At 40.7% G+C, this 18938-nt stretch overlaps 1 protein-coding gene across 1 annotated transcript; it reads left to right on the top strand.

The window, feature by feature from the left end:
- The first annotated feature begins 1287 nt into the window (after nt 1-1287).
- Nucleotides 1288-17279, top strand: RSBN1 (round spermatid basic protein 1). The gene is given in 8 exon segments (XM_050911333.1): nt 1288-1398; nt 1401-1704; nt 5385-6055; nt 12928-13065; nt 13507-13649; nt 14537-14704; nt 15655-15763; nt 16384-17279. Coding segments are annotated over 8 exon segments (2106 nt in total). The 3' UTR covers nt 16846-17279.
- Nucleotides 17280-18938: the final 1659 nt, after the last annotated feature.

The raw sequence follows: 18938 nt of genomic DNA on the forward strand, positions 1-18938 counted from the left end.
AATGTTTACATTACTTGGACTAAAAGAAAATTAGCATCTCAGATTTTAGAAATGATTTTTCTAAGTTGTTTTTCATCTGAGCAGATCAGGTAATTTCTCTAGATTTTTGGCCAATAAGACTAAGATGCTGATTGATCATATAGAAACTAAACTAGTGTAACAGACTGCAGAATTAGCTGACCCAACTGCCCTTGCCATCTGAAAAAAAAACCCAAACCAAAACACCACCACAGCAAGCAAAGTATCATTGTATTTTTAAAGCAATGCTGTTTTTAAGGATTTGTGACTCTCCAGCACAAAATTTCAGATGGATAGCTCGGAAGATGAGATTTCTAGACAGATGTCTCACCAGATTCCTCTCCTATTTATAGCCTCAGTGGGGAGAGATAAAGACGTTGAAAACTGCTTTATATGATTGTTTTCCTGTAGAGAGAGAAAAACAAAGTGGGATTTGGGGAATTTGGTCAAGAAAGGAATCTACTGACAATGACTGGAATGGAGAACTCAAGCTCGTTTAAAGCTGCTTTTGCTGGAGCAAAGGCTAGTACAGCCCAAAAGGAGCCTGCCTGATCCTGCACCGAAGTCACCCGTTTTCTCAGCAGCAGGAACCAACAACAGACCTCACCTAATTTATAACCCTGTTGCAAACGTTCCTGCGCCGTACCGGCACCGCCACCATCGGTCGGTGAAGCGGTCTGGCCGTCAGCGGGCCCGGGGCCAGGCCGGCGGCCGCCATGCCACCTGCACCCCCCCGGGAACGGCGACGCCAGCCGCCGCGCGCCCACCGGCGGCCGGCTTTACCTCACGTTTTACAACGCTGTTGCTTGGATCGCCGTGCCGAAGTCCAGCGGTCGCGTGTTTAACCGATGAAGCATTTTATGACGTGTGAGAAATGCCGTAAAAAAATAAAGTTTATTTATCGGCCTGCACGCCCGGGTGTACTGACGGGTCCGCTCGCGGATCACCGGTCACGAAGCCGCTGGCCGCCGGCAGGCAGGGCCCCGCACCGCAGGGCCCCGCGCCCCGGCGATGACGCAGCCGCGGATCGGCGGTAACCCAGCGCTTTTCCGGGCCCGGCCCCGCCCGCCGCCCGTTACCGCTGGGGCACGTGACCGGCTCCCCGCGCCGCCCGCCCCGGCCGCGCCCCAGCCCGCGCATGCGCCCGCGGGCGGACTACACTTCCCGGCTCACCGCCGCGAACTACAGCTCCCAGGGGGCGCCGCGCGGCGCCTGCGCAGTGCCGCCTGGCGCTCGGGCCATTTAAATGTGTGTGAGGGAGACTGTGAAATGGCTGCGCAGGTCGCTGCGGTGCGCGCAGTGTCCCGGGCCCCGGAGGAGCCGCCCCCGCTCCCCTCGGGGGACCGGCCCGGCCGGCCTCGCGGCGGCGGGCGGCGGCGGCGGGGCCCCCCGGCGAGGCGGCGGGCGGCAAGCGGGCCCGGCTGAGCCAGCAGCTGCTGGCGGGGCCCGGCCCGGCGGAGCCGCTGCCCCCGGCCGCCCTGCCCGGCCTGCCCGCCGCCGCCGGGCTCTTCACCTTCTCCCCGCTCAGCCTGCCGCCGCCCGCCGCGCTCGAGGAGCGCCGCCACCACCACCACCGGCATCGCCCCGCCGCCGGCCCCGAGCCCGGCCGCCTGGCCGCCGGGCAGCCGCAGAAGGCGAGGCGGGGCAGCCCCGCGGACGGGGCAGCCGGGCGGCCCAGCAAGCGAGGTGAGGAAGGCGGGGGCGGGGGGGCGCGCAGCGGGGCTGACCGGCTGCCGCCCGCGCACCCGGGCCGGTGCCCGCCTCGGGCGCCTGGTGGTCGCTCGGCCGGTGCGGCTCGCCCCCGGCGGAGCCCGCCCGCCACGTCCCTCGGCGGCGGCCTCGCACGCCGCCTTCCTTGGCCGGCCGGGCTCGGCGGCGGAGCGGGGCGGCGGAGCCGCTCGCTCGGGCTCGGCCTCGCCCGCCCGGGCGAAGGCGGGAGCGGAGAAAAACGCTCGCCGCTCTGGCAGCCCTGAGCGTATCTGTGTGTGCTCGTATGGAGCATGCAGGGTCGCCCGAGCGGACCGGGCGTTTAGCAGCGCCGGTCGTTGTTTCCTGCCGTAGCGGGGCACGACAGCTCTTCCACTTTAGGGCTGAGCGCGGAGCCCAGGTGTGTGTGGCAGGGGGACCTGAGCCGCGGGCTCTCCGTGCGAGGAATGGGCGCGCTGCTGCTGCTGCTCTTACGCTAGTGCTGCTGTTCAGAATTGCCCTCCTCGCAGGTTCAAAATACAAGTGCCTTGATAGTAAAGCTTTCTTCCTGTTATGCTTGCATTAACATATGCTAGAACTGAGAAGCTGTTGTTTTGTTGTTTTTTTTTTTTTTAAATAAATGCCCTGAGATTTCTCTAGTAGGAAGGCCAAAACATCTCTGGATTTGGGGGGGGGGGGGGGGGGGGGGGGGGGGGGGGGGCGGGGGGGGGAAATGTGTCTTTTTTTTTAAAAAAAAACAGTACAGCATGACTGTTTTGGTTCTGCTTACAAATTTGTGTTACTAAAAAGCCTCTTGGTGAGAGCAGCATAGGTAAAAAGCAATTGCAAAAGCTGCTGTAATAAAGATGTTATGTTGTGAATTATGCTTCAGGAGTATATGTGAAGGTATTGTGCCAAAGAAACCAAAGATGCACGTGCTTGCAAAAGTTAGGTCTATAGTGTAAACTCTAGATAGTGCTGTCTTAAGAATGGGCAAAACTATTATGGGAAGAGACTTTTCATTACTGTTTAATGCTTCTAAACCACTGTGAATAATGACTATAAAAGCTACTAGATTGTAAATTTCAAACTTTATCTTGATAAATGTTGATAAAACTACAGAAGTTGTATATCTTCATAGACTGGGAGTGTCACTGTATGTCAATTCTAACCCAGTAATCAAATGAGGCCTTCTTTTAATGAAGGCTTAAATACTGTTAAAATTACCATCTGAATTCCAGATTTGCAAAGGAAAGCTGTTTGCTGACTGGAAGTCTGAAGCTCTTCACTACTTGTCCTAGGCTGCATATGTAGTGGGTTTTGGGATGGGGCTGCATTTCTTTTCCTGTCTTTTGCTATCAGTTTTTATTTCTATGTATAATCTAGTTAAACTGTCTATTTCTTTGACTATACTATTCTTATCTTTGGCCACAGGTGACAATGAACATCTCCAGTGTTCCTGCTGTTTAATAGTGATACTAGTGTATTCAGTTATGTGATGTCTAGGAGTTCTAGACTGGCTGAGGTATTGGCACTGCTGCTACTCTAGCTCACTGTGGGAGCCCGTAGTTTGGTGACCTGGCTATAGCTTTCTTTGTGTTTGAGGCACTGGAGGCTTTCCATTTATTTAAAGGAATAATAAAAACTGTATTTCCTTCAAGATTGTCAGGTGTTACCATAATGTCACTGTCTAGCTTCACTCGATACAGAGGTTACTCTCACTGTAGTAGTGGGACTCTGCTGTGTTCAGTGGATGCAGCAGCAGTCAGGATAGCTTTTATTCTGAAAATAGATCAGTGTTCACTGGAAGTTCCAAAATGCAAAGAGTGGTAGGTGTATGTCTGCTATTAGGGAATATCTTCAAACAGGAAGATACTCTGAATTAAAATTAGTGCATGCCTGAGGTTTTTAAACTATATCTAAAATTAGAAATGCTTAAAATAAAACACCTTTAACAACCAAAAATTAACTTAGAAACATCTACAGGGAAGTGTTCCCAACAGCTCAGTGGTGGCATGAAATTCTTGTTTAGTTTCAGCTTGGAATCTCTGGTCCTGCCAGAACAAAGATCTTCTGTGTGATTAGTGTGTTCATTGCAGTTAGTAAAGCAGTATCTATACTTGAGAGCTTAGTGATTGAGTAAGCTTATGCACACTTAACTTCCGAGACTTCTAGAAAAGCTTATTCAAAGAACTGTTTCAGTTGACTTACCAAAACAAGTGATACTACCTTTCTTTTCCTGGTTTCCCTAGCTGTAATATAAAAATAAGGGCATTTGCTGTTTGTAAAGGCTAACAGCAGTACTGTGAAAACTTGTATTTCAGGTCCTAAGACATTGTATGAAGTTAGTATTAAGCAATCAACTCTTTCTCTGCTTCATGAGTAATTCTGTTCCTTACACCAGGCTGTTATGAAGGTCAGCCATCTTTACTAAAGAGCTCCAAGACCAAACTAGTAATGATATAGTTAAATACTGTGGTTAGACTAAATAAGTTGAAGCTGCATGTATTTATCATTACACCTGTCACACAGATCAGTGTAACATGTTTTTTTTCTTTAACTTCAAGTACTGCAAGAGAATTAAGAGGGAATACAAATTTGATAGCTTTGCAGACAAAGAAAGGAAATTTTGTTAGCACAAAGCCCTGTGCTGTGGGAAACTGGAAAACTTTAGCTATTGCATCTTCTAGTCAGATGTTACCTTCAGCAGCAGATTGTTCTGATCCCTATAGCTATCCTGGTAATATGGCTCTTAGTTTTATGTGCATTGTTGGCATGAAATAGTTCTTTAATTCAGGCAGATTAAAATCTTGTCTTGGCAATTGAGTTTTTTAACAGCTGGACATCAAGACTTCTAACTACCATTGTCACTTGCTAAATATTATTTGAATTAGTTTTTATTCCTAAAAGGCAAAATGTAATAGTTTAATTGCTCATCTAACAGAACTACTTCTTTACGTTTTATCTCTCAGCCTTTAGCCTTTTACAGGTTGATTAACCTTTAAAAAAAACCCAGCAAACAACCACCTCTTAATTTCTAGCTCTGAATTAACTGAATAGTTAACTATAAGACTAGCAAAAGATAGCTGAAGATGTGGATGTGATGATTCAGATCCTTTAATACAAAAGATCAGCAGTCTAAGATTTTTTTTTTTTTGGCCAGAAAGCTAACTGCTTTAAGTATTTTTACCTCTACATGTCAATAATGCTTGTACCTCTTCAGTTGCACTCTGTTTTGCTTCTACATTGTGTATCCAAAATCAGGGAAGTGTTCTGTAATGAAAGTCTAAATGTTTAAATGTTACGCATACTTGTTTATCCTCTTCACCTGTGTGGCACTGCCTTAAATGTCAGAAGTTCTTAATGTACTTAATTATAGATGTTCTGAAATATGGACTCCTTTTAAAGATATTCTAATAAATCTATTAAATTGAAATAGTTCTAAAATATTAAGCTTGAGTTTTGGAAGTTTTCCTTAATTCAAGGCTTTCTTTGCATAATAACTAGTTGTACTGCATTTTTTGTTGTATAATTAAGTCTTGTAAGTCAAAAGTCAAGGTATTACTATTGGTTAATCTTCCTCGGAATAGATAACTTTAGCAAAGGAGAGGTCTTAATTCTTTTTGGGTGAATATGCCGCAACTGCGGAACTCTAATCTTCTCTTTATTGTTCCTGCCAGAAACTCCAGATGAAAATGGCAAAACCCAGCGAGCTGACAGTCTTATTATGAAGAAGATAAAGAAAAAAAAGAAAAAGAAACACCGGGAAGATATGAGGGGAAAACGCCTGAAGATGTACAACAAAGAAGTGCAGACAGTGTGTGCTGGACTCACTCGCATTGACAAAGAGACTCTGTCTCAAGGACAGTGTGATAACTTAGAAATGAACAAGGAATCCTTCAGGTATCTGAAGGATGAGCAGCTCTGCAGACTGAATTTGGGTATGCAGGAATATCGAATACCCCAGGGAGTACAAACACCATTTGTGACACACCAGGAGCATTCTGTTCGCAGCAGCTTCTTGAAAACTGGCACTAAATTTAGTAACTTCATTCATGAAGAACATCAGTCCAATGGTGGTGCTCTGGTCCTTCATGCTTACATGGATGAACTCTCATTTTTGTCTCCAGTGGAGATGGAGAGATTTGCAGAAGAGTTTCTTGCGTTGTCATTCAGTGAAAATGATAAAAATGCAGCTTACTATGCTTTAGCCATAGTACATGGAGCAGCTGCTTATTTACCAGACTTCCTGGATTACTTTGCTTTTAACTTTCCTAACACTCCAGTGAAAATGGAAATTTTGGGCAAGAAGGACATTGAAACAACAACAATTTCAAATTTTCACTCTCAGGTAAGAACTGTTTAAAGGCATAGAAGTTGCACAACATCTAGATTTGATTAATCTCATTAATCCAGAGCAGGGATGGCCTAAAATAGATGAGGCACAAATTTTTTTCTAAGCAGATGAAAAAAGATGATGTTGGGACTACTGCTACTGTGCTGTTTATTCCTGTTTCTGCTTAAAGCTCTTTTGTGCCCACTGGTAGTTGGTGAATACATTTCAGACACTGCTAACCGTGACCTGTAGAAAGATCTGCACTGATCTTCTTGCAGACTTTCAGTTGATCTTCTAAACGTGGGAGAACACTGACATTGTTCAAAACGATAGGCAAGTCTGTATTAAGAGTTGTATAGATTGCAAATACTAACACTGCTTTTTCTGTTCAATAGATCTGGGTTGGTTTTTTTGCGATGACATTACTGTTCAGGTTTCAGTACATCATTCACAACAAATAAGTTTTTTTAACATCTTAATTCTATCAGTAGCTGATGCTGGGTGTTTAAACTTTCCAACTTCAGAGAGGTGATTAGAATATCTTTTTAATCACCTTTGAAAAAGGCTTTAATTTTAAATACTACCTTGATTTCCATAGTGGACTTAAACTATCTTAAATTCTCAAACTGTATCTCCATGTAACTTAAATGGATGGAACAGTAATAACTAAGCTAATTTCAAGATTCCCATATGAAAAACCCTTGTATTTGACTCTTGTGATCAAGCTTAGAAATACCTATGAACATACAGCAACATTACAGGTCAGATAAATTTGTTTCAGACAGAATAAAACCTCTTCCTGCTTAGTCTAGTCTGAGAACAGATTCAAACTGCTGATTGCTTGTAGAGTCCTTATTCAAGACCTTAATTACTTTTACTGGTTCACCTGTTGGAAGAAAAAACCTGAAACTCTGTAGTGGAGTGCACTCCAGTACTACTGGAACAGACCTTCTTTAGCAACAGATTTTGAAATGGTAATGCTTGTGCATGGGCTATCTGGATATCTCCAGAGTTTACCAAATGCTTATGAGCAAGATCTGCATTGTAAAAACAGTTACTGCTTTGCAGAAAGTTACTGCATGGTCACTTGCGGAGTCTTTGAATACTTTACAGCATTTATCGTAGATATCATTAAATTAGTAATTCTGACACTTGGCTTATGAATTTGTTTGACAATGAATAGCTGCTGCAGCACTTATTTTAAACCAGCTTCTGTTTCTTGGTTTAAGTAATTCTTTGCGCTGACAGAGCTGCATCAGAGTGCACAGTACTCCAAAAACAGTCTGTCTGATGAGCATGCAAACTGCTGCTATCGGCAAGAACGCTTTTGCACAGTACACACCTGTGCTCTGCAGATGTGAAACTTGTCCACAGGTTAGGTTTTAAAGCCTTCTGTGTTAGTGATTTATCTATGTTCTTTGACATCATGACTACATTCTAATTTACTTTGAGTACATGTGATGACCCCCTAAAATGGCTGAACAGTGCCAGGTGGATATTTAACAATTACACTTTTTCTTGGTGAATGTCTCAGTCTTGTGGACACTACATGTTACTATAAATACATGTGAAGAATGTATGGTAATAAATAAGAGGCTTCACTGGGTTAGTCTGTGCTGGTATTTCAATTAATTCTATTTTAAGTACTGTGTAAACTTAATTAAGATTGAGTCATGACATAAGGTTGAGTTGGTCTAAAACACCTCTCTAAACGCAGCTTCAGCATGACCTGGTTAATCCTCTCTGGCTGAAGTGCGTTAGCACGGTTCACACACTGAGCAAAGAGAAGTATAGTTGTCACAACTCTTAAGACAGCTGAAACAGGACTCTTCAGAGAATATAGATGATGGTAAAGTGTCTAGTTTAAGGACGCATTTAAATTGATGGTGGATTCAATTATGGTAGCTGCATGCTGCTAAAAGTCAAGTTTTGCAAGCTAGTTTATCTTTAAATAGAGAAGGCTAAAATGTCCGGCATGAGAGAGCACAGGGATGGTAAGTCTGGCTGTTTTACGGCTATTAAAATAGCTTCCTGTATGAGAAATTGTATGATACAAAAGCATTTTATGGTTATGCCTTTGCAGATTAAGTATGTTACAGTATTGTTGTATGCTGTAATACTGGTATTATTTTTAATTGAAGATACTCAGTTAAAAGTCACCTCCATTCTAGGTGGAACCTTCTGTATGCATGAACTTGTTTGCTACGCTGAACCATCCTGTGGCAAGGGGATTTCGAGCATTAGGTAGTCTTGAGTCCTGGAGACTTGGTTCCAAGCAATCAAAATTTGATCTGCAAGTTAACTGAAAGTTAATGTGACCTTTGGCTTGTACAACATTCAGTTGTTTTGTGTACCTTTTCAGACAAACTGAATTTTAGTAGGAAGTGTCTCCAAAATAAGGACTTTAATCTGGAAGACTTCATAAAAATCTAGTGATAATTAACTCCCTTGCAAGGTGAATTCCTTTGTTCTCAGGGCAGTGAGGACAATGTAAACTGAATGTTTATAACAAAGCACTCCAATGTGTATTTGTAGTATAACTGTTTGGTTTCTGTATATTAAAATAATTAAGCTTCAATGTTCTCTGGATTTTTTGCTTGCTTTGGCTCTGGCTCATTTGTTCTAATACTTCAGTGCTAACACTAAGCTTTAGTTTGGAGCTATTCACTTGGACTAAGAGCTTTCAAGACTCAAATCACTGAACAGTAATTTGTAAGCTTTCTTCACATACGGGTGTCCTTCAATTTGAAAGTTCTTAGCAGTGCAGCTAGAATGAAGTCTTATTTTCCACTATCAGTTGTTTCAGTACAACTGCTTCTAGGTCTACTCAGTGAATTGGAATATAACTAGACTTGAAAAACCACTTCTGCTTTTTTTCCAAGAAGAAACTGATCAGCTGCCTGATCAGTTCTCTATATGGTCCAAAGAACAGTTAAACTGTTGCAAAGGAGTGGGGGTTCTGGGAACAGGCCAGGAAAGAGTTGGGGGAAGTAGGTTTTGCATAAGCTTCTATTCCTTCTGGGAAGGAGGTGGGAGCAGCAGCCAACAGGTGATAATAGGATAAGTTTTCCTACTCCTGCAACATACTGTCAGAAAAGGTTACTGTATTCCTGACAGCTTTGGTTAATGAACCATATTGCAGTTTGGTTGTCTGCCCCATCTTAACTTTTCTTACTCCTGGAAAAAGGTCTCTTATTCTGTAAGGGCGATTTCTTTTTTTTAGCAGAAGCTATCAAAGTATGAAGTGGAGAAATTGTGCATCTGTACTGCAGACTTAATTTGGTTTGTCACTTAAGCCATATAAATAATGCCTGATGGTCTTACTGAAATACCTGACAGGTTTTACTCAAACACAACCCTTGCTGTAATGGCATGTCACACTGTCTTCCTTTCCTTCTTCTGTTGTAAATTGTAAGCCGCCTTGTGTTCTTGCTTTCTTCTTTGTAGCAAAGTGTGTGCGTGGTTGGTTTTATAGCTGACTTGACATACTAAAATATTGTCACTGTCAACTGATTCATGCTTTTCTTGAAAATAGAGAGAAACTTCTGAAACTTAACCTCATATGTCTCAAGCTTATGCCTTGTCTGTATGTCCTCTTACCCTACAGAGGTATACTGCTTGCTTAACCCTTCATGAGGCAGAGGTCTGAATTATCTCAGTAACATGCAAATACCAGATCTGTAACTTCTACAGGAAACACTGATGCTGTCTACTTCTGTTCTCACTCAAGTGTGTGAAACACTGATAGGCACATCATTCAGCTGCTATAAAATGTCTCCATGAACCCTGAAGAGCTCGTTTTAAATATGCCTATAACTTCACTTTTCGTGTGAGACTGTGTGGAGTAGGGGATACATAGGGTAGTGATAGCTGTTTGGCATTTTGAAAGGGCACAGGACACCTGAGTGGTCTTACTAGCCTGATGGTCCTTTTACAACAGTAAAGATAGTGCATGATCGGATCCATAGATGTAGCAGTTAGTACTCAAATGATCCACTAATGTTTTTAAAGAAGCAGAGTGAACAAATTATAGCAATGAAGGTGCTGTGGTAATAAGTTATTAACTTCTGACAGCCATGTAAACTGGAATGATCCAGGCTAAGCTCCTAAACAAGAATTGTACTTTAAACAAAAATAAAAAAACTTTGAGAAAGGTCCTAGTGGATATAACAAAGTGACTTCAGATATTTCATAGTCTCCTCTTTCTTCCCTGAAAAGAGGGGTGCATGAAGATGGCTGTGAAATTAATATAGCTGTTAAGAGTGCATCTAGAGCACTGGGCAAATGAAAGGTCAAAGTAGTTTGCAAGAAGGTGCAGCAAGCAGGTTACTTGGTCTTCCTTGACGATTGGTTTAGTGTCCCATGAGTAAGATGCCTGTTCTTTTAGATGGTCATGAACATGCTTGTTACTACACACAAGGTCTTAGCATACTCCGTATTCTTGAGACCACTAACCTAACCAGCGGTATTAGTATCTGTGCTGCTTTGGAGGAATTAAGGATGAGATAGAAACTATATGTGAAGGAATTTTTTACAGCATATTAAACTAGTAGACTACTTCCCCTGGGATTGAGGTGCTGGAGATGAATGCTACAGCCTGCTGGGGATTACCATGAGTTGGTACATATTTTCAGTGTAAACAAGTCCTGGTTTTAATTCTCAAGTGTATGTATTTCTTTAAGTTCTATTAAACTAGCAAAACATTGAAATCCAAGATTTTCTTAAAGTATTTCTAGTGTCTCCTTTATAGCTCTTGAATTCTTTTCTATTTTTTATTGCATTCCAATGCATTAAAGAAATAATGTTAAAGCTTCTAGTTTTTCATTCCCTTTGAAAACATTACAAAGAAAAACTGCATATGGTATTATAATTCATTTTAACTTGTGACAAAGACCTGTGAAATACTAGTGAATCTCAACAGGTGGTTTCAATAGAACAAATCTCATCTGGAAGTAGTCTATCTCCACTTACTTTAATAGTACCAGGCAGTTAAACTTAACTGGCTTAAGGACGAGAGCATTTCAGTCCTTAGCTCTCCCGTAGGCGTGCAGAACTAGACTAACGCTACGGTTTTCTAATACTACTGCTCTGAATTGCATTCTAGCTGGCTGGTGAAATCATTCCACTTTACTGATGTTAGATATGAACCTTTACCAGTAATGTTCTAATGGGATTTGGAGACTTAACTTTCTCTGAGGGCAACAGCCAAAAAGAAATAGCAGCCTCTGAAGATAGTGCCTGGTTCATAAAATCGGTGTGGTCAAAACCAGAAAGTTAGTATGTGCTCATTCAGCTGCTGCTGCTGGTCTTGATGGACTTCATTGTGCAGCTCAAGCACTCTACCTTGAAGTTCTGTGAGTGACTTAGGATGTAAACTTCTACACATGCAGGTAGAGGTGATGTGGTGCAGTAGTTGGCTTAGGGCTGAGGAATAAAGCTATATGTGAAGTCGTCTTTGGCTCCTACTTAGCTTTTAATTAAAATGTAAATGTGTGCAATCAATGCAGAACTGCCAACTGCATATATACGAAGATAAAGAAAGGAGGACTCTGGAAATAGGAGTGAGCTAAACTCCTATAATTAAGAAGCTAAATATCTATGGTTGCTGCCAGAGGATAAAATTGCAGCAGTAACTAACTCTTGCTTTATTAGTCTTTCCTAATTTACCTTTAACGACTTCATGGAGTAGTTTAACAACATCTGGTTTGTTGGCTAAACTGCAAAACTCAAAAAACTTAAAAATAAGCTGCTTCATACATATATGTATAAATGGAGTTTTAAAAGGTATCACGCTTTCTGAACATGACTATAAAATTGCAAATTTACCAGTAACCCTCTGTCCTTTGTACCTGTCCCACCACTTAGCCATGGAGCTTGGCTGTAGTTTTTCACCACTAGAACCAATTGATGCATGTAGGGAGGCTGTTGAAGAGTGATGGAAGGTTGGGGCTCAGACACACTTGAGTATACAAAACAGACTAATTATGGCAGAATTTCTGATCTTTTAAGATTGAATAGCTGCTGCATCTACATACAACCTACTCTGTAGCCATATGGCATGTTATAGCTGCAGTCCATAGGATGAGACTAGAGAATGCTGGAGTCTTGCCAGTGGTTCTCCTCCGGGAACAGGAAATTGGCAAGAGAAGTTTCCAGATGACCTGGGAAAGTGGGACAGTCTGTGCTACAGAGGATGTCAAAAAGCTGTAAGTGAGATTAAAGTGTTTCTGGCCACAGCAGGACAGCAGGTTATATTGCAAACGGTAATCCTAAAATAGTTGTACATGAACACTGGATGTCTAGCTACACCTCATTTCCTCAATTTTTTTGTCCAATTTTGTGTATACACTATAGCAATATTATCAGAACCACTGCATGAAGGACACCTAGATTTTTCACTACAGTCATGGGGAAAAGACGTATAGGACATGACTGAAATGAAGAATGCACCTATTTCAGTAGCATACAGTTTGAAATGTAGAAGCAACAGTCAACTGCTCAAATTAGTAGAGAGTTTAAGTTTGCTGGTGAAAGTCTGAGTCACAATGAAACTTTGCATGGTGGATTTCTCAAGTCAGCCTGGAAGTGTTGAATTGTTTCTGAATTAGTCAAATACTAACTTGCTATTACTCAAACTTTAGAAGTGTTTCCTGTCAGTAATACAGACAAGAGTTCTTTTCTGTTGGGATACCCTATGGGCATCTGTTGTAGACAGTCTCTGTGCGTGTTCCCAAAGGCATCTCTGATGAAATAGGTGTAGATGAGTCGTGTAGATGAGTCCGAGGTTCATCTCAGCTGTGGCCTAGTGTATTATATTAATCATTTTTAATCTCTTGTAACAGAACTAAAGCTGTGGTGGTATTGTGTTTTCCTTTCTGGCCGCTCAGGTCAATCGAACGTACTGCTGTGGAACCTACAGAGCAGGACCAATGCGGCAGATCAGTCTTGTTGGAGCAGTGGATGAAGAAGTTGGGGACTACTTCCCAGAATTTCTGGATATGTTAGAAGAATCTCCGTTTCTCAGAGTAAGCAGTAACTTGTGGTGTTTTGTTTAGAGCACTATAGATATTTAAACAATTACTAAGTTTCATATATTTCCAAGTAATTGGAAACCATAAAGCATTTTCTCTGTTGATGTGCTTATCGTTTGGGCTACTGAGATACATTCTTTCCCGTGTCCAAATGAAAGGTACTGAATTAGGTAGCTACAGTTGTGTGAATAATTAAAAAATTAAATACAGTTTATCATATATGCACTACATAATCATCTACTTCCCTAAAAACTGAGTTTGATAAAGTTAGCTTGGAATATATTTTACCTCTCGAACTTATTTTAGTTTCTATGCAATTCTTTTGACAGCAAATTTGAACCAGTTTTACCAAAGGCATCATTTAATTTTTCTATCTCACCCAGTGTTTTGTGTTATGTGTGTTTTGTGGGTTGTTTTGTTTTTGTTTTCTTTTAGATGACTTTGCCCTGGGGTACTCTTTCTAGTCTCAGACTTCAGTGCAGGTCACAAAGTGATGACGGTCCCATAATGTGGGTGAGACCAGGAGAGCAGATGATCCCAACAGCTGATATGCCAAAATCGCCATTCAAACGGCGCCGGTAATGTTTTGTTTTCCTTTCCGTATTAAAGGTAAAACATTGCAGTTATGTCTGTGTTAGATTTGAGAACAAAACCTAAATACTTTATGTGTAACTAGTTCTTCAGAAGGCTGATTCACAGATTTAAGTTTCGTTTTCATTTCTGTTTCAAATTGGCTCAGTGGATAAGACAAATACGTTATTTGTGATGGTTATTTTATTTCACCACTTTTCATAGTAGCATGTCCTAGATCAGTGCTTTCTTAAGATTGAAACCTGTTTTTATTATCCTTCAGGAGACTTGTTTTATTTGTCTTATTTCTGTGGAAAGAGCTCATTTGCTGTAGGGGGGCAGGTGAAATGCTCTAAAACAGCGGAGATCCTTACATTGTTCATGTCGCATTTTAACGTTAGTGCTAAAGCACTGGTAATACTGTCTGCCTTCTCAGGAAATACTGTGGTATACATATGTACTTGCTATCTTTCTCAGAAAGAATGTGCTGTAGAACAAATTTTAGGAGATAGAATTGGAAGCATATTTTAATTGTAATTTCAAGCAGAATTTTTGGACGTACTCCCAAATAGCTAAACTTTTGGTATCTATTAAAATAGCTCTGTTTTACATACCACTAAATTCCTGGAAGAATTCTTTCAGCACAAGTGAACAAAAAATTTTTTTTGGTGATTGGCTTTGTTCTATAAAGTTTGATCTCGTAACCTGAATTGTACTTTGCTGTATTTGTTTCAATCTTTTGTTGAATAAAACACCTAGAAGAAATCAGAGGGAAGTGCTTTGGTCTTTGATTTTGAAGCCTGCAGCACACAGCATTTTAAGATTATTTTAATACAAGTATTTATTTTTTAGTAGTCTGAAACATTTTTTAGTATGTCATCTTATCATGTTGTAGGTCAATGAACGAAATAAAGAATCTCCAGTACCTACCTCGGACCAGTGAGCCCCGTGAGGTTCTGTTTGAAGACAGAACAAGAGCTCACGCTGATCATGTGGGTCAAGGGTTTGACTGGCAGAGTACAGCTGCTGTAGGTGTTCTGAAGGCTGTACAGTTTGGGGAATGGTAAGTGCCGCTGAAATGCAACTATTCTAGTAGGAGGGGGTAATTCTGAACATTTTCTCTCTTAAAAAAAGAAAATTCCTTGGAAAACAAGCCTAGTCAAAGAAATGGTTTAAAGCCTGTAATGAGATAAATGCTGTCTAGAGCTTGAAAAACACAAGCTATATACCTATTATTGTTCCCTCTTTTTGAGGCAGTAGAAAAGTTGTAACAGCAGTTTGCAGAAAATTTTAGTGGCATACAAAATAAGCCTTAAGGTACCATGCCTGGACCATTATCTGTGATTGTTCTTTTCCTGAACAGGTATATTAATGCTAACTTCTGTAACAGTAATCGAAGAACTCAATGTAATTAATTTCACAACTACAGTGCTTTATCATTTCATGTACCTAGGACATTGCTGTTGACCTTGCACAGAAACTAGACTTGCATCATTGTTATTTCCAGTAATTACAGTAGAAATGGGATAGCATCATTAGCAATATCATTAGATTTTCATATGAATAAAAGGTGCCAGAACTTCCTTTACTCTGATTCACAGCCATTGAATAAAACCCAGCTCCTCATTGCTTCGGCTTCAGAGTTACTTTGTTACTTTATGTTTTTCTTTGAATACAGAATTATTCTGTCTAATAATAGAATGGAAGAATTGAGGCAAATTGTGGTTCCTAGAACATAGAGAACTTCAATAGTGGCAACTTGAACCTAGTTCTTGGACATTTCAGTGTAGTATTCGTCCATGAAAACATCGCTTCTGTTGTGCATGCATCCAGAAAGAAGTAAAATGAAAAAAGAAAAGAGAAATCTATGAATTATACCTCCTTTTCAAAATAATACATGTATTGAGAAGTGATGAGACTTCATGCACCATGTAAAACTGAAGTAGGTCATTGGTTCAATGAAACTTTCTGCTGAAAAGAGCTATAATTCTTGGATTTCTCATCTTTTTCCAGGAGTGACCAGCCTCGTATAACCAAAGATGTGGTTTGTTTTCATGCTGAAGATTTCACTGATGTTGTGCAGAGACTTCAGTTGGACCTGCATGAACCTCCAGTGTCACAGGTATTGAATTTTCCCTAGTGACAGCTCATTCTTAGCATTTTGGAAGTAGTTTCTGGCAGTTTTCAGGTTCACTGTATAGCCAGCCCTTTTGTTTCCTTGGTGGCCCTCAGTTCACAGCTCTCTTGGGAAATTTCCCTTCTCATGTTTCAGAATAGAATAGTTCAGTTGGAAGGGACCTACACCGATCATCTAGTCCAACTGCTTTTCCTTTCCACCAAGCTGGGATTTACGCTGTGAGTCATATGTGCTATAGAAACAATTAGAAGTTTATTAAGAAGTCACGTATGCCTGTTTCTGCTTTTTCTAATACACTGATGTTGTCTTAGGATGTGAAGGCATCTAAACTCAGTCCTGTCAGCCAGAACAGCACAGCCACATGTCAAACCTACTGTTTTCAACTGTAACTGTAGAATGCTCTTAACTGTTCATTGTTCTCTCCTAAGATGTGCACATTAGATAAATTATATTTTAAAAGTCCAATTCTCATTTAAATTCGAAGTTTTACCTGTTAAAGAGAAACATTCCGATTTAGACACGAAGTACGTTGAAAATAGGTGGATACTGAATTGTTTACTCTAAACAGAGTATACCACTAACTTTACCGTCTTTCCTTCTCTCAGTGTGTTCAATGGGTGGATGAAGCCAAACTAAACCAAATGAGACGGGAAGGCATTCGCTATGCTAGAATTCAGTTGTGTGACAATGACATCTACTTCATCCCTAGAAATGTCATTCATCAGTTCAAAACAGTGTCAGCAGTCTGCAGCTTAGCCTGGCACATAAGACTTAAACAATATCACCCTGTGGGGGAGACTTCTCAAAATGCAGAAAGCAATTCAAGCTTGAACAGTAGTGTTCCTGGAAAGACAGAGTCAGAAGGTGAACCCCAGTGTGTGAGTGTAAAAATAGAGTCTGAAGAACCAGGTATAGAAATGCAGCTTACAACAGGGGTGCTCTCCTCCTCTGTTTCTTCAGTATCAGGACTTGTGCAACCCGATCAGGTGGCCCAGCCCCTTCCAGGTTTTAAAATAGAGTCTGATCAGCAACACAATCCACAGGATCATGCAGGCTCTTCTGTGTGATATGTATATAATCAAACATTTTTTTAACAACTTTTTAAAATTTTGATGTGAAGTTATAGTTTTATAACTGGCTTATGTTTTATTGGAGAAATCTTGCCTATAATTCTATAAAGAAAGGTGACATTCCAAAATGTCAAGCATATCTTTTTTACACAGATTATGCAAAATTCAAGTTGTATTTTAACCCCTTAGTACAACCTGTAACAGTGGTCTACCACTTCTTTCTGTTTAAGTAAAGAGATATTGAATATCTCCTCAAAGTCAGAATGAAATTCCTCCAGGAACGTAAAATGATTGAACTACATTGGTCAGTGTTACTTCCCTACTTTTACTTTATCTCTAATCTTCACCAGAAAGTGATGCTTTTGTAGAAGACTCGCAAAGTGACTTTCCCATCTCATTTTAATTGCTTAAAAAAAAAAAAAAAAAGAGAAAGCACAGCACTTTTGATGATTTGTGAAAATTTTGGTATGTCTGTTCTTGACATGTTGGTTTATATACAAGTTGAGTTTATATACAAGCTATAGAAATTGATCTCTATTTCGTACAGTTCCTACAAAGGTGATCTGTAAAATTAACTGAAGAAAGTGTCTGATCCTGTTGAAATGCAATGACTTACTGACCTAACACTTCTCATAGCACTGCTTACGTTGTTTGGTGTGAGGGTTTTGCTTCCAAAATACATCTTCCCTGAACATGATTAATACTGGTGTCAAAATTAGAGAACCTATTGGTAGTCTTGTGGAGGAAACTGCGATCTTTGAGCACTTTAAGGCTTTAAAATACTAACCAACTTGGCAGCTTGTTTTGATCAGGTCGTAATGTGTCCAATGGAACCACACTTTCCCTTGTACTGATGCACTTAATATAATAGCATTGAGTTGATAACTGACTTACACAGTAAGGCTGTCCTTATTCTAGGAAGTTCTGTATTACTATTTCACAATAAAAAGTATTATGGCATTGGACTGCTTTTTCCATGTGTAGCTTCTGGGTGCCCAGGTACTGTGGAAGAATCAGTGGCACATGCTAGATGTGTAGAGTGTCAGCTATCAACAGTTTTTAAACAATCTTTCAATATTTCTGGATGTTAACGTGTAATCTGTATTTGACTTTCACTCACCCCATTTATTACTGCCCTTTCCAGTCATCAAAAGGAAAAGTCCTGTCCCTTTCTCCCTCTCCCTTCCCCCTCCCCACATTTAGAGTAAAAGTTGGGTTTTGGTGCAACTTAAGCTGTCTCCAGATAACTTTATTTGTTCTAATCCTCACTGGGGTAGGAAAGATTTGAAACACTATGTTAGACTAGACAAAAGCAAAGATGCTGTGTTAGTTCTGGATGCATCTTTTTAATATCAATTATTACTCTTCTCTTTATAAGGGTCTCTAAAATATGTTACTCTATTATAAATCTTACTTTGTGCAATATTGTTTGTGTAGGCTTTTATATACATATTAGCACCTCAGTGTAGAGGTCACTATTTTAAACTGATAGAAAAATAATCATCAGAAGATACTGCAGTGATTAGTTAGAACCTGTATTACTCCTTATGTGTATGTATGTATTGTCTTCGGTACAAAAATGAGGACTAGGAAATATTTCAATTTAAAACTAATTTACAGATTGAAGTGGTAGTGACTTGTTTAGTAATCTGTGTAAATAAGGTGTTAGAATGGAAAGCTTTTATGATGAAAAGTAATGTGATTCATGCAGGGGTGTAATTTAATCTTAGCAGAAATTCTAGATGACCCAGACTGGTTCATAAATGAGCCATCTGTTCTCTGGTGGGTTTTTTCCACTTTTTATGTTGAGAGGAATTTCATAGCTTTAAGGGTTGTGCAAAGTAAAATTCCTCACAGGCAATAGTGGTTTCAGTTCATCCTTCACATTCAAAGATCGTATTACCCAAGGGTGTTCTTTCCTTTTTACGAAGTCTGCTAGTCTTCCAAGTGCCCATTTCACTTCTCACGTGTGCTATTCTTTGGTCGTGTCAGTAGAGGTACATCAATAAGGTGGCCGTTCTTTGACAGCCAGCACTGCGTACAATCACTCAGGAATTGACAAATCTGCAGATACTACAGTGAGTCTGCAA

The sequence above is a fragment of the Gymnogyps californianus genome, chromosome 27, assembly GCF_018139145.2.
Source record: "Gymnogyps californianus isolate 813 chromosome 27, ASM1813914v2, whole genome shotgun sequence".
Taxonomy (NCBI): domain Eukaryota; kingdom Metazoa; phylum Chordata; class Aves; order Accipitriformes; family Cathartidae; genus Gymnogyps; species Gymnogyps californianus.